Genomic DNA, 27320 nt, shown 5'->3' with positions numbered 1-27320 from the left:
ATCATCAAAGGGCTGAGCCAACCCGTGAGGAAAGCTAGACTCATCCTCCACCCAAAGCCAGGCAGTCTCTGCCTCTAGCATCATCGGTGCCACCTATTCCACACTTTAGATGGGACTTTAAATGCTTGTGTTGACTGATCTGGCCCTGCCATCAGAGTTAATGCTTACTTAATTCTTATTTTTAACAGACAGGAAGACTGAAACATTAAGATTTGCTGAGTAAAACGGTAAGGCAACATTTCTCATCTCACAACTCTCACAGTTATATTTGGGAGTTGCTAGTTCATCAGTTCATGCTACTTGTTACAGTATGACTTAACAGGTCTTCTTCCTAACAACAGAAGGGGTATTTTTATTCCTATAGATTCATTTGTGCACTGTTGCTGTTAATAATACCATGTGCACATTGGAACATCAATTCCAGTAATCGTTTCATTGATATAATTCTTATTGAAATGTTGCCACAAGTGGTTAACATGCAGAGAAAGCACGAAGCAAGAATTACAACATGTGTCTGAAAGCTCTGCTGTTCAGACACTCGGCGTCCCCAGCTGCGTTCAGCCTGCTGGGAATGTGCTTTGGTTCCCCCCAACCCACACCCCCATCCTTGTTCTTAAAGGAGAATCTGTCATTTACAGTCCAGTTTTTGAATGGCTGGACAGATGTTGTTGTTTTGTGTGTGTGCGCAATACAGAGGAAAACTGTTGGCCTTTGTATCAGCTCAATTCCTAATGTGAATGTACTGTAGAACTCATAGCTAAATTGTTGGCAAGGAAATTCCCCAAGCAACAGGCTGACCAGTGGCACTGTCTCAGAGTATTACAGTCACTGCAACAGATGGAACACTAAAAAGACGTTATAGTGTCGTTATTTACAGCAGTGTATTAAATTACCAATGATTACTAGGAGTGTAATTTTCACCACAGTGATAGAATTATGCTGACAGCACATTATATTCTCTTAAAGTTTTCATTAGATTAATTCAATTCATCATATTCATTAGAAATGTAAACAATGAATCTGAAACAATAACAAAAATTTCACCTTCAAACTAGATAAACTTCAACTAGATAATACATACACTCACTGAGCACTTTATTAGGAACACTATGGTCCTAATAAAGTGCCTGACCTGTTCTTCTGCTGTTGTACACAATCCGCCTCCAGGTTCAACGTGTTGTGCATTCTAAAATGCTATTCTGCTCATTACAATTGTACAGAGTGGTAACAGACACATTAGGACAGTTACAGAAATACTCAAACCAGCCCATCTGACACCAACAATATGCCACTGTCGAAATCACTGAGATCACACTTTTCCCCCATTCTGATGGTTGATGTGAACATTAACTGATGCTCCTGACCCATATCTGCATGATTTTACATATTGCACTGCTGCCACACGATTGGCTGACTAGATAATTGCATGAATAAGTAGGTGTCTAGGTGTTTCTAACAAAGTGCTCAGTGAGTGTATACTGTAGGCCAGTGGAACAACACTCATAAGCCTAATTTCTATAATAGAAGAAACCAAACTTGTTTCTCCTAAACCACCTTAAAGACTCTAGATGAACAAATCCTGAATAATACTACATGCAGCATTGTTTTAAAATAAGTTACTTGAGGGTGATGTCACGGAAGGTTGTCAACGCTCGGGAAGACAACATCAGTAGGAAAGCTAATCATCAATACTTTTCCGACTAGCCATGAAAGGAAAGAATTTCAGGAAATATCCACAAACGAACACCTTAGAAGTACAAAAATATCACTGCATTTCCTCATATTTTTTGGGCAAAAAGGAAAGAAGCCCGTTCGCAGTAAGTATGCAGATCTTTCTGCCTGTCGTGTCATTGCATGACAACAAAGAGGGTAAAGGATGCCTTGTCTCTTTTCTGGCATCCAATTGAATGGTAATGAATCTATGTTAGGGTGTGTTGTGAGGGAAAAACATTTAGTGTTGAGGTTACCCTCCCTATCAAATATGTATGACAACAGGTTCATAACACAGTGTGGAGAGAGGCAGTGCTAATGCCTTTCAGAGCAGTAGCCTACAGTCTCTCCCAGCATTGTATGTGGACCTCAATCCACTTTCATTCTGTTGAGTGAGATGGGAGTGGGGTTTTCAAAACAGAACAGGTTGGTTCAGAACAGGAGCTGCCATTGTTCTCTTTGGTCCCAATGTTTTGGAATCCAAATCAACCCGTAAATTGACTGATTCCTCCAGGTCCAGAGCAAGTCAAACTTAAAGGAATATTCTGGGTTCAATACAAGTTAAACTCAATCGACAGCATTTGTTGCATAATGCTGTGGCAAAAAGTAATTTCGACTTGTCCGTCTTTTTCTTAAAACAAATAAAAATAAAATAAAATAAATCCACCACCAGTTGAAGTGGAAGTGAATTTGGACAGAAATATGCACTTATAAAATAAAACTCACATCTTATTTGAGCTGTAAAGTTGTTTAAATCATACTTTTTAAGTCATTTTAGGGTTTTGGGGTTTGTTGACATTAAATTGTCAAGGCAACTAAGTTTGATATAACTTTAAACAGAAAAGGTTATTTAGTGATTTTATCACACTAAAATCATGTTAACGTATTGTTTTTGTCTTGTGGCTATGCTTCTGAAACGGTGAGACAGCGTTTAGCTATTATGCCACCTGCAACTGGAACCAGCTTCCAGAAGAGGTTAGATGTGCCCCAACAGTAGCCACATTTAAATCCAGACTGAAAACACTTCTGTTTAGCTGTGCATTTTAACTGAGCATTGTGCTGCACTTACTGTATTGATTTCACTGAATCATTCTGCTTTTGTCTTTCTTTCATTTTAATTATTCTATTTTATTCTTTTTATTTTATTTTTATATAACTTTTTAATTGCATTGAAATTTATTTTATTACTTTTCATTCTTATTTCATGTTCTTAATTTTTTTGTGTGTGTGTGTCTAGTATTTTCTTTAAAATGTATATGTAAATAACTTTGAATTGCCATTGTGTATGAAATGTGCTATATAAATAAACTTGCCTTGCCTTACCTATTTTAACGTTTATGGATTGTCCCATTCACTTCCATTGTAAGTGCCTCACTGGAACCCAGATTTTTGCTTTTTTTAAAGAAAATGTGTGGTTATCAATAGTAGGCCACAAATTATGTTGATTAAGTTTAACTTGTATGGAACCCATAATATTCCTTTAAGGGGATTCCACATGACTTGCGTCGGGCTGTCAACACAATACTCAAAGCAAACGTCAACCAGCTACAGCTGCAGAAAATGTTTTGTTTTGATTTTAGGCATTGCCTAGATAATGATATGTCATCTGAATTGTCCGGTAATCATTGGCTGCAGTTTCAAAAATTAGCAGGGTGAAAGTTTAAATTGTTGAGCGGCGCATTACAATGCTTGACGAAACGCTTCACTCCATAGACTTCAACGTAAATGGCAACTCTGTCGTGAGTCTTGTGGAGACCCCTGTAAGGAATACAAATCTCACTGAACAGAGAATTCTATGTGTTAAATGAGCTGTTTCCAACTCAACAAGCCTTAATGAGAGTCTTAAACTTAAAGGCAGACTGTGTATAACGTTAACAGGCAGAGACTGCCTCTTTCTGCACGTTTATGAATAATTCAACCCGCATCAGATGAACCTAAAATACATAATTACTGTTTGACATATCTAAGCTTTGATTCTGCCATATCTGGACCCAGCACTGCTCAAACTTTACGCTATCTTGAAATAACATATTGTTAGCATTCAGAAGAGGTTCCTTGGAAAAGCACTGTGCAAATGATACCCTATTCTGTAAACCAGAAACAAGAGGATGTTCAAGGATCAGACCGAGCTATCACACATATCAGGTAAAAAAAAAAAAAAAATATAACACTTGAGACTAAGCAGTGTGTAGGGACCATGTGGGTGAGAGGTGGACACGCTGCTAGATGCAATTTTAGCAGTTCAATGCCCTGTGAGAGTTGCTTAGTGAGGACACATAAAAAAAGGGCATGTTTTTGTGAACACTGAGTGCTGGACGGTTGGTTTCGTGGGATAATGGGGAGATCAACAGGGTCTGCAATGCCTAGAGCAAACCAAGAAGCAGATGGCAAGCGACGGACAGGGCTGACCTAGAGGTACCAAGAGGGGGAAATACTTGGCTTCAGCCCTGAACTGCTTAAAAGCCACCAAGAATCATATTCCCTCCAGACAAAAGGGGAGACAAGAGCGTTGCATTGTTGAGCATGCTAAGCCACACTTATGCCAAACAAGCAGTGAGAGACAAGAGAGTGCCTCAAAGTTCCGATACAGAGTCCTCGAGCTAAACTACTCCCTCAGTACAGCGAGGAAGATCAGTGTAAATTCTTTAATACCTGAGGGGTGAATCCAACAAAATAGCTAAATAAAGAAAGATTTTGGTTTAAAGTCTTCAAAACATTACATTTCAGCCACTCTAATGACAGCGAGAAAAAAAATGACTTTAAACTGAAAGAGGGATGAGCATCAAAGACGTGCTAGCCATGGCCGTAACCAGCTATGAGGTCAAAAATAAATGTTGATGCTATGTACAACTGAATAAAAAATATAAGCTGTTGAAAACTCCTTTGAGTGTCTGCATGCATGTATAATTTAGTTTAGACAGTTGGCTGGATTCTTTAGTGTCCGCAAATACTACTACATCTGATGAACCTGCTCTGCGCTTGCGGTGTGCTGTCTCAAGGTTTACACAGTGCGCGTTGCGTACGACCCATTTGAATTTGACCCATCTGATATGAGACACTTAAAGGCTAGTTAAAACAAGATTAAACAGTCCATGATATTAAACTACAATGACGAGGTAAACAGGAAAACATTGTTCCATTCACAATGGTAATTACAGCCTTTTCATTTCACAAATCAGCACCCGTATAAAAACATACCTGACAGTTACTGTAGTAACATTAACTATAGTAGTAACTATGGTATTTTGCCAGAAATAGTGTATATATTTATAATAAATGTTAATATTATTACCCAACAAAAATATGAAATATTGTATATTAGGGCAATAAGAGTCACTTTTATGTAGGTTGTTTTTATTATTTCTACATGTGTTTAGGATATTGTTTTTCATTACAAATTCCATAGATTTTTTATTTTATTTTATTTTTTATCATAATTACATCTAACCATGGTGATTTTTATTTTTTATTTTTTTACCTGTGATTATCATGATCTTACTAATACCATAGTTATTAACATAGTTACTCTGGATACTATGCACGAACAATGGAAAATTGTCATAAAGGCAATTACAAAGCAGAATTGAACAAAAAAAGCTTTAAAGCCTGGACACTCATGAATCAAGGATGAAATTATGACTTTTTCTCCTTCAGTTGAACTGAATTAAAATTAAATTAAATTTAATTAATTTAATTAATTCACCTTTAATTAAAAAAGGTGAATTAAAGGTACACTCAGTAACTTTTTGCTCATGTCATCTTGGACTTACAGTGACACCTAGTGGTGTGGATGCAGCATCATTCAAAATCAATAGTTTTCAGTTACAGATGCCATTGTAGAAATTCACTATTCACATTCAACCATGATTAATTTAATCCAAGAGTGAAAGTGTCCAAGAACAAGACGGTTACTGAGTTTAAACGAGTAGTATTCAGCTGGTCATGTGATTCTAAAATGGCAGCCCCCATGAGGACGCCCCTGCCCTATGCAGAATAAAACAGCTTTTATAAGGTCACTGATATGACTAGAGTCCTCATCTCATGTAAGTGGCCATGATTTTATACATGTTTCTTTACGAGTAAATCTTTTTTAAAGAGGAAAACATTACTGAGTGCACCTTTAAATAATTAAGAGTCTGACAAAAAGGAAAGCAATTGATTGTTTTGGATAATATTCATATGTAATGGAGTTAACATAGCATTAGATAATTAGTTGTTAATTAACTTTTGCTGATTTTTCTGTAGTTAATATGAGTAAATTTTGCTGCCCAACTCCAAATCAATGCTTTATTATGTGATAAAAATTCAGTATTAATATTGTTAACTGCATTTGCGATTAAAAAATTATTTCAGTATTATTATTGGTTTCTGTCCTTTAATTTTTATATCAAATTTTTATGTAGCCTATAGAATATGTTGCGTTTGTAGGTGTAATTTTGGTAAAAGTCTTGACACCTCACCGTGGACCTTACTAATTTTCAAACCCTGGTTACAGCCCTGGTGCTAGACTATGCCAGTAGAGCATGAAAGAACAGAAGCACGAAACCCTTACTAAGCTAGGCTAACATTCTTTCTATCATCTCCTTTTTGTGTTCCACAGATGAAGAAACTTACAGGTTTGGAACAACATGTGGGTGAGTAGATGATGCCAGAATTTTCATTTTCCTGTGAACTATACTTTTAAGACCCCAGCAAAAGAGAGCCATCTTTAGCCTTGTAGTAAAAGTGTCTGTCTTTTCATCTCTTCCTCAAGACTCCCATCTGCGTTTGCGTTGTAACATCTTCAAGTCGTAACGAGTGGGACCCTTTTGTTAATCATTCTTGTGCCTTTGTCTGTGTGTTTTAGTGCACTGTGTATGTCACACATTTGTATGTGTGTGTGTGTCTGTCTTCTTTCAGTGGGCAGACACACAGATGTGGATTTATTGAAAAAAGGTTCCTATGAGCTAACTGTCAAGGCTGACAACTTTCATGTGGGAGGTTGAATCAGTTGCAATTTATAGGAGAGCACTATTCTGCCAGTTGTTTTTCTCCTAAAAAATTAATCGGATTTCCCTATGTATGCCAGGCAAATGATTTCAAATCTACAGAAGGGAAAAAGCTCCTTTTAGGCAAACAGGTGACAGAATGTTCATCCCCAATCTTGTAGCCAGAGGATGCACCAGAGGTCCTGAATGTGGTTTAAAATACTGTAAGTTGATTTACGTCGATATCTTTAGTAAAAGATGGGCTTGCTGAGAGACAGCAGGTTGCAAATATTTGCTGATGTGTGCGAGCAGTATGAAGCAGACTGGCACAGTCTTCTCCTACCGTGTACCATGTTTTTGTGTACATTAAAATGGCTCTCTTGAGTAGATAATGATCCCGTCATTAATCTAATGTGCTGGGGGTGAGGGGCACCCGCCTCTTGAATCCATCAGGCCAGACAGATGCCCCAACCCAGGAATTAGGACCATATATTTTGGCACAGGTCCATGTAATTTTTCCTACATCCTTTGTCTTTGTTCCTATATTCCACAATATCTATGCAAAGAAAAAAAAAGACTGGTTGAAAGAAAAGCCGATTTAAAAATTAAAGGCACATATCAAAGGGTGAGGAAAGTCAAAATCAAAATTTTAGCATTTCAAAAGCCCGTCTGATCAGCCAGCACCATCACTTTGATCAATCACAAGTCAACTTATTCAAACAAATAAGATTCCACAAACACAACTGATTCGCAAAAAAAAAAAGAAAGAAAAAAAGAAAAAACAGCCATCATCAAGAGTGCATCCACCATTAGGATGAATGAAAGACTTAATTGAACTGACATGGAACTAGACATGGTAATATTTACATATTTGGTAATATGGTATACTGTGATAATTAACATACATGGTCATGTTATCATGGACACTTATGACCCTCTCTGATAAGTGACACGAGCGTTTAAAAGAGACATTCAAACAGACTTTTAAAGAAAACGTCTTTTGCCAGACATGCATCTTCTAACAGCTCAGTGGAAAATGTATCCTCAGAAGTGTATCTAGGATTCCTAAAGTTTTTCTCCAGAACTCCATGTGGCGATACATTTTCACATTTAGACACCAAAATGAAAATATAATGAACAAAATTACAATGTGTCTTTATGTTTTTGTGTCAGGTGCCATTTCACAAAGAGACAGATTGGCTCATCTTAAATGACACAGTGAACTGTGCTATTATAAAGACAGAACTTTTTTTTATTGTTGTTATTGTTGTTTATTTTTAAGAAAAATTATGCAAAATACATTTTCATGGCCGGTAAGATTTTTTATGGATGGTAAATTGTATTATAATTAATAAATATTTTATAATTTTTACAACGTGGATAAAAATTGCTCAAGGAGGAAAGCTTCTGACCTTTTACCCCCTTTCTAAAAGGGTAAAGTGTGGAAATATTTGAAAACCACTTGAATTTATATTTATTTTAAAATATTCATTTATTTAATGTTTATTTATTTTATTATTCGTGTATTTATTTAACTGTTTAATGAGTTTCTTAGGGCGTTTTCACACCTAGTTCGTTTAAGCACTCCAAGTGCTCTCAGAGCAGTATAACGTGTATATGTGAACAACCCAAGTGGTCTCAGACCCCCCTAAAAGGACCTCAGGATGTGGTCTGAGAACGGTTCGTTAGTGGGTCCGTTTGTGGTTTGATTAGCTGTGTCTCGTTTCGAAGGTTGTGTGCTAGCTAGGATGCGTCCTTTGAAGGCTGCAGTATACTAAGCGTCCTCCTTTAAACAAGCCTCGTTTAAACAAGACAGCCTTCGTAGTACAAATGGAAACAGAATGTATCATGGTTGCTATGACAGCACGCCACTCTTTAACATGCGTGAGCACTTTGAGTGACAAAGGAACAAAGTCCCTTTGGAAAGGAATGTATGAGGTAAATTTTAGGAGAGTTACAATGATGTAAAGAGAAAAGAAAATAGATTTTACAGGTGTACTTTTAGTCTATAATACTTTATTTTAATTATATATTAATATAATTATACATATTATATACTCTGCACCTGTCTACTGAGGTACTTCAACTTGGGAATTAACATTACTTGCGTTTGAACATCATATTTACGGGCAAACTGGCGTAAATTGTTTAGACATTTCCGTTGAAGCAAAGAATTGTGGGTTGTGAGTGCCCATGAAGGATACAACTCATGCATCCTCCAAATTCCCGTGAAAGAAGGTCACATTCAAAGGCTGTATTTGGAGTGTCCTACTCGCTTTTATGAAACGAGACAGCCTCGATGACGTATGCTGCCGACAAATGCGGCCACCGGAGGACGCAGCCTTCCAAATGAGACACAGCCAGCGATTTGTGCGATGTGAAAGCGAAGAGGTATCAGTCCGCTTTGCATTTTATGACATAAGTACCTCGTAGCTTGCCATACCTGCATTGCATTCTTCATATTCCAGTCACAATTTACTGTCCACATATGGGAATTTTAAGTGAATATAGATATACCATGATTACCATGACGTGTTTTTGTGTCTCATATTCCATTCTTGTTGCATTATTTGAGCAACTTAAATGAACGGACCGGCTGCATTCAGAGCAGAGCGGCGTGTTAAGATGAAGCACTTTAAAGTGCTCTGATAGGCGTACGTCTGATATGTACGGTAAAATTCAAGTGAGGATTTTTATAGTTTCACTTTCATTTTATTTACACAATGGCAAATGTTCTTGGCTCTTACACACAATGTAAATGACATGCAGGAGGAGATGCTTGCTTGCTCCATTACTCTCGAGATGATTGATAAAGAAACATATTTTCAAATGCACATAGAATTTCAAATGTTTTCCTTCATGCGTAATAAGGGCTTGTAGGTTTTATCGGACAGCCTTAATATAATGTGAGATAGTGAAGAATTTAGGACAGAAATACAGTATACATTATTACTATTACATAATGCAATATATGCACTGTGTCCATAATTGGCGGTGTTGTCTGGGTTTCATAAATGATATGACATATAAAATATTATTTTTTATGAATTCTATCCCTGTGCGATAATTTTTTACAAAAAATTCAATCTTTTTTTTAAAGCCTTAAAAGTAATCATATAGCCCCACTTTATTATGTGATTTCAAGTTAAATATCAATAAATTACTCCTTAAGGTGTAGGCCTATCTGTCATAAGCATATGTACACCTTAAGAAGTATGACCATTTGTATGACAAATGCTTATCATAATAATTGCAATTATTTATGAAAAATTATTGTCAGCCAAATTTTATAATCGTGACAGCTCTAGCTGCAATGGGGTCTGAGTTCTTAAGAGGCTGTGGTGTGAACAACAAGGGGTCTGAGACAACATTAATGTGAAGATGACCAAAAAAGAAACTGGGTCCTCTTTTAATCCACTTACAGTACATTGTGAACCCCAAAAGCACTGAGGTCATTTGCGTCTGGTTTTCTTTTTGGTTCACTTTAACTGAACTGGGTTTGGTTAACTTAAAATGTACTAGATGTGAAACCACCATTAGATTTTCATGGTTCTTTTCAAAGTTACTTTCTTTGTGATCTTTCAAATTAAAATGCAAATTTGGTGTTTAAAAAAGCAATTAAACTTGTCATTAAGTATAAAGTTTGTCAATAAACTTTTTTCAACCTGTATTTTAATGTACAATATGTATACAATACCATCATAAAATGGTAAAAGCTTAAGCAATTATCACAATATGAAAATCTAAAAACTGGCACCTGACTACATGGAACTCAATTATCTGTAATTACAAAGGTCTGCCTCTAATGGTGTCCATGATGTGTACGGAGGGAGCCAATAGAGAAACAAGGGGGTGTCCCTAAAACTTTCTCTGTGAGTCTGTCACCTCTTCAGGGAAACCAATGACTAAAAACATAAAGTGGCTGAAACATTTCAGCTTCGCCAAGCTTTTCTGTTAATGACTCACTGTGAGTTTCAGTGAATAAAAGTGAGAGATTGATGAGGGATTACAGATGATGTTTTGGTGTTCTTTAAATTAAAATTCAACTAGGTATTTACCCGTGATGTTCTGCCTCATTGCTGAACTCACCTTTCACATCCTATTTGTTCTCTAGTCTGTAAGCCTCAGCATTTAGAAAGACACTATATGGGAAAAAGGGAGGTAAACCTACCTTTTCAAGTGTCTTATGACTAATAATTTTGTGAGATGATTCTCTTCTGTCTTATTATATAATTAAGTGACTTTTGTGCATTTTGGTGTATAGAAACACTTCTCAACACTTGAGAGAACACCGACATTAGACAACTCCTGGGAGGTAATCCTTATTTTCCCATCTCTAAAACCCTTCATCTCCACCAAACATCAGGCCTGTTTCCAGACACACCCAGCAGAAGGTTTGACTTGAGGTCAGTGGCATCACGCAGCACTCTGACAGCCAATCAGAACAGCCCTTGTAGCCCTAACTTGCCCTCAGGAGCAGTATACACAACCATACCCACCTGACAGCAGCTGGGCAGGAAGCTTCAATAACAAAACATACTCTTTATCCTTTATCATCTATCCTGGCAACCTAATCTACAATTTTTCATCATTCCTGCTGTCTATTATCTGCCTCCTCCATTTACTTTTTCTTTTAATCACAATTTTCTTTTCTTCTGCAACCTTTCCTGGCTCCTTCATAAGCACAGATGTAGGACATGGCAACAGTAAAATACACAGCAGGTCTGTTTGAAGCCATTTTCAGTTGAATGTCAAAAAAAAAAAAAGAAAGACTCTTTTCTTTGCACTCTATTTTTGACTGGATTTTTTTTTCACGGCCTGCCTTTCGTGTCGATATCGCTTTCATAAACAATGTCACTTGAAAGGGCTGCGTGAGGCACATGCTCAGGAAAAATGAATACCTGAGCAATGGTGGAGCTTTTGAAGTTCTTTGACTCTAACTGTTAACGCCCAAGACGTAACACCCGCCAACAAAAGACCCAGGTGGGGTCAAATGTACCTCTAAGGCATCAGAATCAGAAGTGTACTGTACACAGCAAGAAACCTGTAATGAACCGCAGGTATGTGGTGTGTGGGTGAACACCTGCGAAATTGTAGCCTGTCTAAACAAATGTCAACACAGGCAGACTGATTTAATTGTCTGAGTGGGGGCCGGATTTAAACAGTACACAATATATACCATACTACCTCATGGAAGTAGTGAGAATGGTAAAACTACAATATGACATTTTACGTTGATCCTAATATAAACTGCTGACTGAATGAATGTCTTTCAAAGTTTAAAGAGAGATTATTAAACAAATGTTGTGCTTTGGTAGGCTGGCTAACGTGTCCATTAGCAACTCCCCACAGCTATGTAGATTACCTACAAAAGAATTACACTTGATTTCAATTCAACAAACAAACAAAACTCCATCTTTATGTACCTCAACAGATTAGTAACATGGCAATTATGATAAGAGTAAACATCAGTTTGTTGTGTCCAAAAAACAGCATGCTAAATGAGCTAGCTCAAAGCGGTTACCACAATAATGAGAAAACTCATTAAGCATTTTGCAAAGCAGGAGTCCTAAATGTCTGAGCATCTGCTCTAGTGTGACGTGTGCTGTGCTTTAGATTTTGGAAGAAGGCAATGAACCTATTCTACACACCTAACGCATCCATTAAACACATTAAACAAGCAGCTAAACAATTTTAAAAGTACTTATTGTTCATGGTATATGACATTCTTTGTAGTTATTTGATAAAAGGCAACATAATTTAGTCCATTTCATATAGCAAACATTTTCATTTAGCAAATGGAGGAATAGAGAACAGAGCACTATTATTAAAAGATGAAGTGTTTGTCCTCTATAGAGCAAAAATTCCATTCATTTTTTTTTTCAAAAGGGGAATTGATTATTAATGATAACATATAATCCTTTAAAGACAGACCTACCATGAGCTCCGAGGTTGTTAACTGATGGCATATGCTTCTGTTGAAACCATCAGTATGCATTATTTCAAATTAATAAAAAAAAAAATCCTGTTTAACAGCTACATTTTCTGATGAAGAGCTACACTACCCATGATCCTAAAGAAAAAGAAAAATGATTCACCAATTAAAGAATACTCTAACTGGTGAATAATTTTCGTAGTGCACACTGCGAAAGACACAATCGAGTCTACACCATCAAATATTATATGCCTACTAGTACTTATATATTTGGATTTATCTGAATATTTTGCAATAGAATTAAAATATATTGTTTATATACTTATAATTTACAACATTAAATAAATTGTTTTATATTTTTCCATCATTTTAAATCCGATTACATCATTGTAGTTCATTCCCTCATTAAATACTTTTTTGTTTCAAATCAAAGTTTGTAATGCTGGGATTCACCTCAGAGCTGGTTGGTTTGGTTTATGGCTTGGAACTCTTTTATGAAGGATTAGATGAAATCCCTATGGAAAAAAATGAATGGCATAGATCCTTCTGGAACCAACAAGGCTAAAAAAGTGGGCAGGCACTGTTGCTCTGTATTGAGATATTTACCTCCAGCAAATTTTTCTCCAGAACTTCTGTACGATGTTCCTTTCTGGAAAAGGGACAATGCCAGGTAAAGTAATTTAGGTTTTCTATTGTTTTATTCAACGTTTATGTCACGGTAAACAGGCTACAGGTGGCTATTTTTAGTGAAAGGGTCAAAGGAAAGGCCAAACTGGATTATGGAAAACTTTCCAAGCACCACAAGACTATGTCAGTACATTTTCCAGTTTCATGTGAGCCTTTTCAAACTTGGCTGCAATTTTAGCATTTTACATCATGAATTACGGGCATCTCCAGGCCACAGGGCTGCATGTTTAGCTGCCATCATTAAGAAGAACTACATTAGCATGGCAATAAGACAGAACCAATTTAATTATGTCTCTTGTTGCTCTGTCATGTCTGGAGTGGTCTATAATTGTATCAGAGTAAACATTTAGAGGACAATCTGCACAAACAGAACACATCTTTAAAATTCTTCAGAACTGAATTTCAACTAAATTTAATTGGTGAGAGCGAATGAAGTAAGATGAAGGTCTCAGAGGCATGCTGGGTAAATGGGGTATCCCTGCAGGCATCTGGAAAAACAGTAATACGATGGAGCGGTGCGGTACAGCTGAATCATGTATTCTCCACAGACAGGCTTTATCCAAGGATTAATGATTTACAATAATTCAAGAGGAGGATAATAAATTGGGATTAACGGTGGGTAGAGGGGACATTTCTTTCTGGGAGAAAAGTAAAGCCATTTGACCAATTTAGGCGATATGGGAAGCCCTTCTGACACATTGGAGGACTTTCTAATGGGGGAAATTAATACCAAAAAACACCTGACATTCTTAATTGTGGCACACTTACCAAAACCCGAATTCTTCTTCTTCCATTATCTGAGTCACTGAGTAATAGAGCACAATTACTTTCAAATAAAAAAACTTGAGAGCAGTACTGAATTATGTGTTTTCCTCCTAAGGTCCCTGAAAAAATGGTGCACAATTTTACAGGCTTTCCATAGCCACTGATGTTACTGTTCTCAAAATAAAAGCCCTTATAATATAAATCACTACACAGAAAGATTTTAAATGCAGTCTTTGAATGAGATGAATGGGCAAATAAACACCACCAGCACTCTGATGGTAAGGAACTGGGACTTTATCAGTAATCTAATAAAAATGCCCCTAAAATAACTCACTACAAACGAAATCAACCAGGAAACATCCCCTGTGTGAGTATATAAGTCAAATGCTCTCAGCACTTCAAAACAAATCCTACATTTAAAAAAGCTGTTGCTGACAGACTTAGTGTAATACAGTATATACCTCTCATGAGCAAGTCAATTCTCTTAGCAATAACCGTCCTAATGCAAACTGTAGATGTGCTTTTCATAACAAAATGAAATAAATAAATCATTCATCGCCTCTGGACAAAAGTGCTGAGCTTTGTGAATAATGCAGGCACATGTTAAAAACTTATTAAAATGCTTCTCTTCTAATTGTGTCCTAATTGCACTGCATCACTTCACCTGAAGTACTGTAGTGACACAGTTGATACTAGGGCTGGGTATCAGATTTCCTGATTCGATTCGGATTTACAAGCTCTCGATTCCATTCTGATTTCGGTTCAATATTGATTCATATGAGTTTATTTCAGTTATAATGTCCCTGTTGCTTACATATGAAATAAATTCTCTCCCAGCTAATGCTGTTAATTATACAGGGGACCTTCTAACTAGGTACATTACGAAAATATACATTTTACTAATAATATTTTATTCGTTTTCATCATTTGTCACATTTTAGATTTTTATAAATGAATAAATCAATGTATTTAATCAATAAATATTTTGTACTATTTACATGTATTTACATTGATTTGCTGAACACGTGTTAAAAACCGGTACTGTCACTTTAAGAAAACCGGCATTTCTGTAAATAGTGTCTTTAAATAAGCACCTTAAGGAGAGAGACTCAAAAGGCTTTATCTCATCTGTGCTATGCCTAATTACAATAAAAAATTTATTTTTGTTTGTTTAGGATCAACAACTGACTGTATAGAACAGAAAGGGTATTAAAAGAGACATTATTCAATGACAAACCGGTTGCATGGATCTCGTCTATGTAAACACATTACACGGAACAACTTTTACTCTCAACACAGTGAAAGGATCTAGCTACTGAATATTCCAACACTATACTACACAAATACTGGAGAGTGAAATCTAAACATGTACCAGCCATTTGCCAAATATATACATCTTCAGTCGAATAGTGCGAAATTTGTTGATTTCCTCTCATTGTAGTGGAGGGTTGCGCACAGAGTAAGAGATCAATCCATGGCTTTTGAAAATTTAAAAAAAACAATAAATAAAACTAAAAAAAATAAAAAAAAACATTTGCCCAGCCCTATTTGATACATACTCAGACATCGCACACATACACATTGATTTAGGCAGCTCTAATGCAATAGTAAAACCCATTTATTACCTTAAATAAATTACAATTGACCCTTTTAAAATACGCTAACTGCTTTACAAAGACAAACATGAATAGAGGATGAAAGCAGATTTGTGTACAGTGAATATTTTTTTGTTTGCTCTGAAAATCTTCCTCTATACCTCACTTTATCAGAGGCCAGTTGAGTCAGTCTAACCTGCAGCAGATGTGGTGAGTAATGACCATCATTAATTCAGCCCCAGCACATCTTTCGTTCAGACAGGAATAATGGCCCTGCTGGGCCACCTGCACAGCTGTACCAGACAGCAAAGAAACTAGGCTAACCTCTAGTCTGCAGTCTAAAGACTGTACCATCTCACATATTATTATAGCCACATGTCTGATTGTTACAATAAAAAGTGAAAAGATTCACAAATTACGTTTAACATGATTTCATCATTTTTATCAAATATTATACATGCTTAATGTATGATTGAGGGGGAAACAGATGGCCTCCTCTCTTTTGACTGGGGTAGTGAGGGGGTTCTGGGATGATGTGCTGTGCATGAATAGGATGGAGTCCACCCATATAGGAGCAATGCAACATGATGGGCTGCTCCAATTTATACCGTAAATAATTCAGAACAGAAGCACTGCAGAGAGAATGAAGGGTAATGTTAAAACAAGGGCTCTCTGGAAAAGAAAAGAAAGAATAAAAAGTGTTTACTTGTTTTGACTAGGGAGTTAGTGTGTTCTTGGATATACACCATTTTTACGCACACTGCAGCTTTAATTTCTCCTCAGAGACAAATCACCACGTGTCTTCAAGAATTCCTTGGCAAAAGCTCAAATAAGAGCATGTTCTTTAAACTGTCCCACTGGCAAATCACAGTATGACATGGGTAGCACTCCTGTCATTGGCTTGACCTCGAAAAGCAAAGAAAGCATTTCCACTTAAAATAAGAACTGAGTCACATAGAGTGTCTGTTTTATTTGACCATAAGAGATTTTCTTTAAATCTGGGCTTTAATGATTTACAAACAGACAATCATTAAGAATTCATAATAACCCTAATTCTACAGTATACACATGTCTTTGAGACAGAAATGCTGTCTAATTGAAAATGAACTTTCTTTTTACTCATGAAAGGGGAAGGCAGGGCTAACCTTAACTGAATTATCAACTGTCACCTTAACTGAACTGACTAAAACCAAGCTGACTAAACTTTGTATGTTGAACTTCAACAGCATTTACAGTACGTTAACTGCATTGCCATTGTAGTGGTCTTAGTGGAGCACAAGGTTTGAGTTCTTAGTTTGCTTTCATAAAGGAACAGTTCACCCTTAAATTAAAATTCTCTCATCATTTACTCACCCTCATACCATCCCATATATGTATGATTACTTTCTTTCTTCTGCAGAACCCAAACATTTTTAGAAGAATATTTCAGCTCTGTTGGTCCTTACAATGCAAGTGAATGGTGACCAGACCATTAAAGCTCCAAAAATCATATGAAGGCCACATAAAAGTAATCCATATGACTCCAGTGGTTAAATCCATATCTTCAAAAGCAATATGATAGGTGTGGGTGAGAAACAGATCAATATTTAAGTCTTTTTACTATAAATATCCACTTTCACTTTCAAAATGTGTAAGAATGTGAAAGTTAAAGTGGAGATTTATAGTAAAAAAAATGACTTAAATATTGATGTGTTTCTCACACACACCTATCATATCACTTCTGAAGATATGGATTTAACCACTGGAGTATTATGGATTACTTTTATGTGGCTTTTATGTGATTTTTGGAGCTTCAATGGTCTGGTCACCATTCACTTGCATTGCAATAATGTACCTACAGAGCTGAAATATTCTAAATATTTTAATTTGTGCTCAGCAGAAGAAAGAAAGTCATACATATCTGTGATAGCATGAGAATTTTCATTTTTGGGTGAACTATCTCTTTAATGATAAAAAAACATCAACTGAGAATGTGATATAAAGTGAAATAAAGATCATTGCATGGTTACTGATGGCTATTTGGTGTTTAAAAAGGCTCTGGAATTGTGTTGCTATGATTTTAAGCTTCAGTTGAGGAGATATTTGTAGGACATAAGCGCACCGATCGTAAACTTACCCAACCACCATTTTCCTCGATCCAGTTTTCCAGCGGCCCGTTCAGGTAGTCTGTCATCCAGCGTGCAATATTATCTACCTGGGACGCCATCTCCCGGTTAACGCTCTCCACGCACATGGTCCCACCAAACTCAAAAAACGCCACAATACGACCCCAGTTCACTCCATCCCTGAACAGCTCCTCGGCCACAGCCACGAAATTGCGCTGCGCTGTATTGGGAGTAAATACCATCTGGTTGGACATCTCCTCAAATTCCCGTTGGTACATCTTTTCTATCTCGTCCCCAGCCTCACGTAACGCCCGATAGAGCCTCAAGTGAGTGTCGGAGCGAGTGACCCGGTGGGGTAACAGACATTCGTTGTTGCCCCCTCCGGCCGACGGAGCCTGAAGCCTCCTGTCAGAGTTTGAAGAGTCCTCTATTCCTTTATTATGGGAATCTTCCTCTCCAGAAGACTGACATTTCCACACATACCCCCTCTTTAAAAGTTTGTGGTTTATGTATTTCTCCACAATATTTCGACTGTCAAAGCGATTTTCGTCGGCCATCGTTATTGAACGCAATTGAAATCGAGTTCAAACAAGAAAGAGTCGGTTATTCAGAGGACATCGTAAATGACCGGGGGAAAAAAATGGTCTCTCACAGAGAAGAGCTCCATGAAATGTCAAAGTCACATCGCTCAGTGTATCTTAAGACGTGGTTTCTGTCACCATATGGCAAACTTTGAGGTAAATAATATCTTGGAGTTTTACATTCATTGAATATGAAACCTAAAAAGGTTATTTTTTACTTTAAAGCAAGAATTGTCTGCACCCCAAACCTGCATTTCCAGCGCGTGAGGACGATGGCTCGCGCGCACAGTCTTTGCTGCAGCGCGCGGTTGAACTTCAAACGGAGATCCAAAACCGTCTCGAGCTCTGCGCGAGGAATGTCCGCTTATTGAATACGGGACGCGCCTTCACTCCTGAAACTCACTGCGCTTCTATTCCAGTGCGCCACGGCGGGTGAACCTGCATCCACAATGTCTTCCACGTTACGAGACCAAATAAGTTCGAGCAAATGCTTTATTTTTTGTCAAGGGCATGCAGCTTATTATTCCACTAACATTCGATGTCCCAGAAAAGACGGAAGAGAAAATAGCGACCAAGTCTGTTCACGTTGAAGCACTTTTTTCCCTCTCTCTGTAAATGTACACGTATATTTCCTCGTTCTTTGGCGAGATGCAGTTTTTCTAACGTGTAGCAACGGAACGGATCGTGGTACAATCCTGCAAAATTTAAGCGTGCTCTGTCACCACCGCCGAATGACATCGAGGCTGGCGCGTTCATTGAGCGAACTGTTGAAACTGTCTGAAGATACTCGCTCTGGGGGCGGCACTTCCTCTACGTCACACCATTCATTGCTTTTGGCGTAGTAGCCTACTGGGATACACAACATGCAGTGTTTATGGTACTTCTTTGCATTCTTTTCAACTTTGCTGAAGCTTTTTGTCATAGTTCTCTCAGGGCTCCAAACCTAAGGCATGTTGTTAAGTTAAGAAGTCTTTGAGGTAGCTGTTAACTGTCATCATGTTCATAATTTATGAGTTAGTTAAATGTTGGATAACAGTGTTGCTTTTCTCAAGATGCATTCAAGGTATGGATGGAAAGCCACTTTTCTTTTTTTTTTTTTTTTTTAGCAATTAATCTGTAAAAACAATAAATAATACTGGTATTGCCCTTTAATTGCCATTTTTTACTTATTTAGCAATTTAATAGTCTGGTTTAAGCATTCAAGAAAGCACAGTAGTTGTAGTAGCAGAAAGTAGTACCCAGTATTTCTATTTTAAAGTGATATTCCTGGTTCGATGCAAGTTAAGCTCAGTCGACAGCATTTTTCATTTTATTTTGACTTACCTCTCCTTTTCTTTTAAAAAAAGAAAAAATCTGGGTTACAATGGAGCACTTAAAATGGAAGTGAATGGGGCCAAACTGTAAACATTCAAATACGCACTGTTTCAAAAGTATAGCCAAAATACCTAAACAATATGCATGTTAACATTATTGTAGTGTGATAAAATCGCTTACTAACCTCTTCTGTGTAAAGTTATAGCCAATTTTACAACTTCGTTGCAATGAATATGTAATGTCAACAAACCCTAAACCCTAAAATGACTGTAAAAATGAAGATTTGAACAACTTTACAGAGTTTTAACAGAAGAATTAATGTAAGTGCATTTATAAAATTATAAACTTCACATTTCTGCCTTTAAACTCTCCAAAAATTTGGCCCTAATTACTTCCGTTGTAAGTGCCTCACTGTAACCTCGATTTTTTGCTTTTTTTTTTTTAAAGAAAAGGAGGCAATAAATCTAAATAATTTTTGTGGGTAATCAACATTATGTGACAAATGCTGTTGATTGAGCTTAACTTATAATGAAACCGGAATATCCCTTTAAGTCATTGGTGTATTATTTACAACCAGGAGTTAGTGGTTACTAAATCTAATGAACACTGTATTTACATACATTTAAGCCAGATTTACCAAACCTTTATAAAAAGGGAATTTCAAGCACTTCAAAGTGATTTGGATTAGGTCAAACACCTCAGCCAATCACATGCTTTCTTACACTATCTGTCCTAGTCAATTGAGTTAGCACATATTAAATTCAGGTAGTCAGGTAACAGTGTAAATGTACCAGTCGGTACCAACACATTTGCTTTATTCTCAGGTAAAACAGTACAAAGGCAGAATACTGAGGCATCTCTGATTTTAATTCAGTGCATTTATTTGGGTTCACATATATGTATGTATATTTTAAGGCTGCAGGTTGCACAGCATTATTGAGTTAGGGAATCCTCATTAATGCAAACATGCTACATTCTCTGTCATTACTGCATAATGCATTTATTCCCACTGTTTCTTTTCATAGTCCCACTTATTAGAAAACCCATGGACAGGGTTAACTCTCATGTCTATCATCCTCTGTGTCTGCTTCTCAACCCACTCATGAGACAGAGTGTGGGGAACATCACTGTACACTGGAAAAAAAGGAGATAAACAAAATGTCTGGAGGAAGGAATGAGGAAGGATACTAAGTTAGAGAATTAAAGAACTACATGTTAAAGGGATAGTTCACCCAAAAATTGTCTCATAATTTACTAACCCTCATGCCATCCCATGTGTTTATGACTTTCTTTCTTTGCTGAACACAATCAAAGATTTTTAGAAGACTATCTCCGCTCTGTAGGTCCACACAATGCAAGTGAATGCTGTCCAGAAGGACCAAAAAGCATACAAAGGCAGCATAAAAGCAATATATAAGACTCCAATGGTTAAATACATATCTTCAGAAGCAATATGATAGGTGTGGGTTAGAAACAGATCAATATTGAAGTCCTTTTTTACTATAAATTCTCCTCCCTGCCTAGTAGGTATGCATGAAGAATGCAAATTACCAAAAACAAAAGAAGAATGTGAAAGTGAAAGTGGAGATTTATAGTAAAAAAAATTACTTAAATATTGACCTGTTTCTCACCCACACTTATCATATGGCTTCTGAAGACATGGAGTAAACCACTGGAGTTGTATGGATTACTTTTATGCTGCCTTTATGTGCTTTTTGGACCTTCAAAGTTCTGGCCACCATTCACTTGCATTGTAAGGACCTACAGAGCTGAGATATTTTTCTAAAAATCTTGGTTTGTGTTCAACAGAAGAAAGAAAGTCATGCACATCTGGGATGGCATGAGGGTGAGTAAACGATGAGAGAATTTTCAATTCTGGGAGAACTATCCCATTAAGCTGTGTCGGCTGTGACATGCTATTAATTACCATATAAAATAAATTGCTTTGACTTGTATATCAGTTTGTAAACTCAAATTTGTAAAACCAGACACATTTATAGAAATGCAATAACAATGTAAATGCAAAACTGTAACACAATTTTTATGTTTTTTGCATGCCATATATGCTGTCAATATAGCTTAAAGAAATATTCCGGGTTCAATACAAGATTAGCTCAACTGATTGCATTTGTGTCTGCGGACACATTTTTGTTTGCTGTCCCAGAGTCAGGTGAGATATCTCATGACACTTATTTCAGTAATATCTGTCAGGGAGTTGGAACAGTTTTTGCATACCTTTCCATGAAAGAAATCGCTTACAGCACATTTAAGAACAGAAATGTGAAGCTTATAATTTTATAAAAGAACTTGCATTAATACTTCTGCTAAGACTTGAGCATTATTTGAGCTGTTTAGTTGTTTAAATCATTGTTTTTAAAGTTGTTTTAGGGTTTACAGTGCTACGTAAACATAGCAACGAAGTTGTAAAATTGGATATAACTTTACACAGAATCAAATCAAAATCAAATTAAATCACTTTTATTGTCACACAATCATATACACAAGTGCAATAGTGTGTGAAATTCTTGGGTGCAGTTCCGAGCAACATAGTCGTGACAGTGATGAGACATATACCAATTTACAATAAACATCAGATTTGCAACACAATTTAAAATCTAATATACACATAATTACACACAACACAATATACAAATAATAACATACAATGTACAGTATACAATACACACAATATAGAATAAACATTATAAAATAAAAAAGTATATATAGTATATATAGAATGTACAGTAGGTTGTATTGTACTGTATTGACATTCAGGCTGTCGGTTGATAGTAAGTTGTTAAGAGAGAATATAATATAATAATAATATAATTTATGACAGTCCGGTGTATAAGAGTAATAAAGTGCAGTGCTGATGCATTTTGATCGTGGGAGATCAAGAGTTCAAAAGTCTGATTGCTCGGGGGAAGAAGCTGTCATGAAGTCGGCTGGTGCGGGTCCTGATGCTGCAACACCGCCTGCCTGATGGAAGCAGTGAGAACAGCCCATGGCTCGGGTGGCTGGAGTCTCTGATGATCCTTCGAGCTTTTTTCACACACCGCCTGGTATGTCCAGGAGGGAGGGAAGCTCACCTCCGATGATGTGTCTGGCAGTTCGCACCACCCTTTGCCATGCTTTGCGGTTGTGGGCGGTGCTATTGCCGTACCAGGCGGAGATGCAGCCAGTCAGGATGCTCTCTACAGTGCAGGTGTAGAACCGTGTGAGGATGTGGCGGTTCATTCCAAACTCCCTCAGCCGTCTCAGGAAGAAGAGGCCCGGATGAGCCTTCTTCACAACGGCTTCAGTGTGGATGGACCATGTTAGTTCCTCAGTGATGTGGACTCCCAGGAACTTGAAGCTGCTGACTCTCTCCACTGGTGCTCCATTGATGGTGATGGGACTGTGCTCTCTATCTCTTCTCCTGAAGTCCACCACAAGTTCCTTTGTCTTACTGACGTTGAGGGAGAGGTTGTGCTCCTGACACCAGTGTGTTTCATCATTGTCAGTGATCAGACCTACCACCGTCATATCATCAGCAAACTTAATGATGGCATTGGAGCTGTGAGTTGCCACACAGTCATGTGTGTACAGGGAATACAGGAGTGGGCTGAAAACACAGCCCTGTGGGGCTCCAGTGTTGAGGGTCAGTGATGAGGAGATGTTGCTGCCTATTCTAACCACCTGGCGTCTGCTTGACAGGAAGTCCAGGATCCAGCTGCACAGCGAGCTGTTTAAGCCCAGAGCCCGGAGTTTCTCATCAAGCTTGGAGGGCACTATGGTGTTGAATGCTGAGCTGTAGTCTACAAACAACATTCTCACATAAGTGTTCTTTTTTTCCAGGTGAGAGAGAGCAGTGTGTATTGTAGATGCAATGGCATCATCAGTGGAGCGGTTGTTGCGGTAAGCAAACTGCAATGGGTCTAGTGAGGGAGGCAGCACAGAGCAGATGTAATCTCTGATTAGTCTCTCAAAGCATTTGCTGATGATGGGGGTCAGAGCAACAGGACGCCAGTCATTTAAGCAAGTTATTTTGGATTGCTTTGGAACAGGCACAGTTGTGGATGTTTTAAAGCATGTGGGGACTACAGACAAAGAGAGGGAAAGGTTGAAAATGTCCGTAAAAACACCAGCAAGTTGGTTCGTGCACGCTCTGATGACATGGCCCGGAATGCCGTCTGGACCCGCGGCTTTGCGGATATTCACCCGTCGGAAGGATTGGGTTACATCCGCTACAGAGACGGAGAGTGAACTAACCTCTGTAGCTTCGGCCGCGAGAGCTCTCTCCGCGAGGGCGGTGTTATTTCCCTCAAAACGAGCATAAAAAGTATTTAGCTCATCCGGGAGAGAGGCAGCGATGTTCACAGCGGAGTTTTTATTCCCTTTAAAGTCCGTGATGATGTTAATTCCCTGCCACATGCTTCTAGAGTTGGTAGTGTTAAACTGTCCTTCAATCTTGTTCCTGTACTGACATTTTGCTGATCTGGTAGTTTTTCGGAGGGCATAATTGGCTTGTTTATGCTCCTCCGCGTTCCCGGAATTAAAAGCGGAGGTCCGCGCATCAAGTGCCGCGCAAACATTGCTATTAATCCAAGGATTCTGGTTCGGATAGATCCGTATTGTTCTGGTCAGAATGACATCCTCTACGCACTTTCTGATGAAACACGTTACGCTATCAGCGTAAAGCTCGATGTCGTCATCAGAGGCGGACCGGAACTTCTCCCAGTCCACGTGATCAAAACAGTCTTGTAGCGTAGAGTCTGACTGGTCCGACCAGCACTGGATCGTTCTGAGGGTGGTTGCTTCCTGTTTCAGTTTCTGCCTGTAAGCGGGCAGAAGCAGAATGGAAGAGTGGTCCGATTTGCCAAATGGTGGGCGGGGGAGGGATTTGTAGCCATCCCGGAAGGGAGAGTAGCAGTGGTCCAAAACCCGGTCCCCTTGTGTGTTAAAACTAATGTGTTGGTGGTATTTTGGTGGGACTGATTTGAAACTGGCTTTATTAAAGTCCCCGGTCACAATGAACGCAGCCTCAGGGTGCACGGTTTCCTGCTTGCTTATAATCCGTACAGTTCCTTGAGTGCCCGGTCTGTGTCGGCTTGTGGCAGGATGTACACAGCAGTGATAATGACCGCTGTGAATTCCCTCGGTAGCCAGAATGGTCGACACAGAAGCATGAGAAATTCCAGATCAGGAGAGCAGAAAGACTTGATAGAATGTACGTTCCTCTGATCACACCAGGATTTGTTGATCATAAAACATACACCACCACCTCTGCTTTTACCTGAGAGGTCTTTCGTTCTGTCAGCTCGGCGCACGGAGAACGCCGCGGGTTCAGTGGCTGAATCTGGAATCTCAGCAGACATCCAATTTTCTGTTAGGCAGATAATGCAGCAGTCCCTCGTCTCTCATTGGAAAGAGATCCACGCTTTCAGCTCGCAGAGTTTGTTATCCAGAGACTGAAAATTTGAAAGTAGAATACTGGGTAGCGGGGGTTGATTTGCGCGACGTCTTACTCTGATGAGAACGCTGGCTCTATTTCCCCTTTTCCTCCTGCGTTTCCGCGGCCGGGCAGCCCAAACAAAGGGCTCCGCTGGTGTGTTTGTAAACAGCGGGTCGGCATTGAGGAATTTGAAGTCAGGTTTACGGTGTGTAATTGTTGAACCAATGTCCAAAAGTGTTTGTCTGTCATAGACAATAAGGCAGACAACATCCAATACAAAAAACATAAGAATTGTAAACAAAACAAACAAAACACTACAATGTTGTGTCGGAGCTCGCAAAGCAGCAGCCATACTCGGCGCCATCTTGAGTCCAATCAACTCTTACTAACCAAGAAAGGGTTAGTAAGAAATTTTATCACAATAAAATCATCTTAACACACATATTGTTTACATATTTTTGCTATACTTTTGAAACTGAGCATTTTAACATTTACAGATTAGCCCCATTTACTTCCATTGTAAGTGCGTCACTGAAACAGTTTTTTTTTTTTTTTTTTTAAGAAAAGGAGGGACAAGTCAAAATACATTTTTTGTTCTTATCAGCATTAAGCCACAAATGCTGTTGATTGAGCTTAACTTGTACTGAATATTCCTTTAACTACAATTATATAATCTGACTTGACTTCAGGTCATTGTGAATTAATCAGAAAATTCTGTAGCATAGGTGGCAATTAAACATTTAATAAGACTGAAATGTAAAAAAAGTGATTGAGAAATACTGTACCATACACACCTCATCTTTAAATTAACTGATTATTCCAATATAACCAAACAAAGAACGGAATTTAGCAATTGCTCAGATATCTTAAGACACAACCCTGGTACTGTTAATCATTAAATAAAAAATAAAAAAAATGGAAGGGTTGTGAAAGAGACAGTTAATTTAGAAAAATCTCCTAAATAACCCTCCCATTCCCCCCCCCCAAGTGGAACTGTAGACATGTCAGCAACGGGGAGAAAAAAACAAAAGACAATAAAGAGCAATTAACTGTCCTAACAGAGGGCAGCACCTAACAGCAGTTTTATCCTCCAGGCAAAGAATAGGAGGGGAAAAATAAACAAATTAGAGAGAGGAATTGTGTCTGTACACCATGCACTACACTAAATGCTAATATTACGGACCCGGTTCACATAAAAATTTAGTTAATAACCATACATGCACTCAGTTAAAAAAAAAAAAAAAAACCTGGATGCAGTGTAGAATCTTCCATATTATCTTATAACTAAATTGTAGGAATTATGCATTGAAATGTTGGTATATATTCTGGTATATGTCATTTTTTTCAAGGGCATCTCCTGATATGAGACTATAAAGGCAGAGATTAGATTCTGCCATGTGAACACATCAAACAAGGTAATGAAAAACAGATTATTTTGCCAGGTGGAGTCAGTACACCTGCCCCAGGGTATGTGCAGCACATTCTGTTCAGTTTTAGAGGATTGGGGGATCTAAGAGTCTGCAGCATGACTATATCCCAGATGGCTCAGAGGTTCCAAAAATCACATCTTTTATCTCCTCTTTAAAGCCTCACATTTGCTTAAGTCAGCCTCAGACAATTCTTAATACACTGCCCTAATGAGATAGAAGAACAGTGGTCCAGAGCAGAGCATTCAGAGTTTATCAAGTTACGACATGAGCCAGACAGTGTGGGAAATACCCAGCCCTCAACCGACAACTGACTTTTGGACTTCTTTACCTTTCTCACTTTGACTGTGGTTACACCCCTCTCTCTCCTCTAATGATCCTCACCAAACTTTTGTTCCCACTCTTTTTCTGTTTCCTTCCCTCGTTGCGTTATTTTCCTCTACTGTGTCTCTCCTGAGGTGATACAGCATTGACTTCCTTCCTCAAAGAACTGGGGCCTCTGAGACAGAGATGGAGAAGACTCGTATGCTTCCAACACTTATGTACGTACACACACACACACAATGCACACTAATTCTTTTGCAAACTTGTCAACTGCTTTCCATCCATCTTAAGTACACACACAGAGCCTTGGAAAGCTTCTTATCATTTTGCAAGGGAAGAGGTTCAGCTGGGTCTAAAGGGATTCCTGAACTGAAGCTGGGGCTCAAACACGTAAATCTTTCCATCCTTCTTCCTCTTTTCTGCTCTTTTAACCGCTGACTGCAAGACACAACCCAGTCCAATTATTTCAGCCGGGG

At 38.1% G+C, this 27320-nt stretch overlaps 2 protein-coding genes across 4 annotated transcripts in view; both read right to left on the bottom strand.

Moving 5' to 3' along the window:
- Positions 1–19416, bottom strand: part of LOC127431947 (apoptosis regulator Bcl-2-like) — a 72348-nt gene extending 52932 nt beyond the window's left edge. For 2 of the 3 annotated variants that reach the window (XM_051682613.1, XM_051682614.1), the window contains exon 1: positions 17776–19416. In XM_051682613.1, the coding sequence (XP_051538573.1) occupies positions 17776–18321 (546 nt within the window). In that variant the 5' untranslated portion in view covers positions 18322–19416. The remainder of the gene's footprint in view (positions 1–17775) is intronic. The other variant, XM_051682612.1, reaches the window with a different exon arrangement.
- A 1095-nt stretch (positions 19417–20511) lies between these two features.
- Positions 20512–27320, bottom strand: part of LOC127431949 (cytochrome c oxidase subunit 4 isoform 1, mitochondrial-like) — a 12994-nt gene continuing 6185 nt past the window's right edge. The window contains exon 5 of the mRNA XM_051682618.1: positions 20512–20793. Within this exon, the coding sequence (XP_051538578.1) occupies positions 20660–20793 (134 nt within the window). The 3' untranslated portion in view covers positions 20512–20659. The remainder of the gene's footprint in view (positions 20794–27320) is intronic.

This window comes from Myxocyprinus asiaticus, chromosome 41 (genome assembly GCF_019703515.2).
Source record: "Myxocyprinus asiaticus isolate MX2 ecotype Aquarium Trade chromosome 41, UBuf_Myxa_2, whole genome shotgun sequence".
Classification (NCBI taxonomy): Eukaryota; Metazoa; Chordata; class Actinopteri; order Cypriniformes; family Catostomidae; genus Myxocyprinus; species Myxocyprinus asiaticus.
Note: the sequence above shows the minus strand (reverse complement) of the source record. Positions and strands in the feature narration are given on the sequence as shown.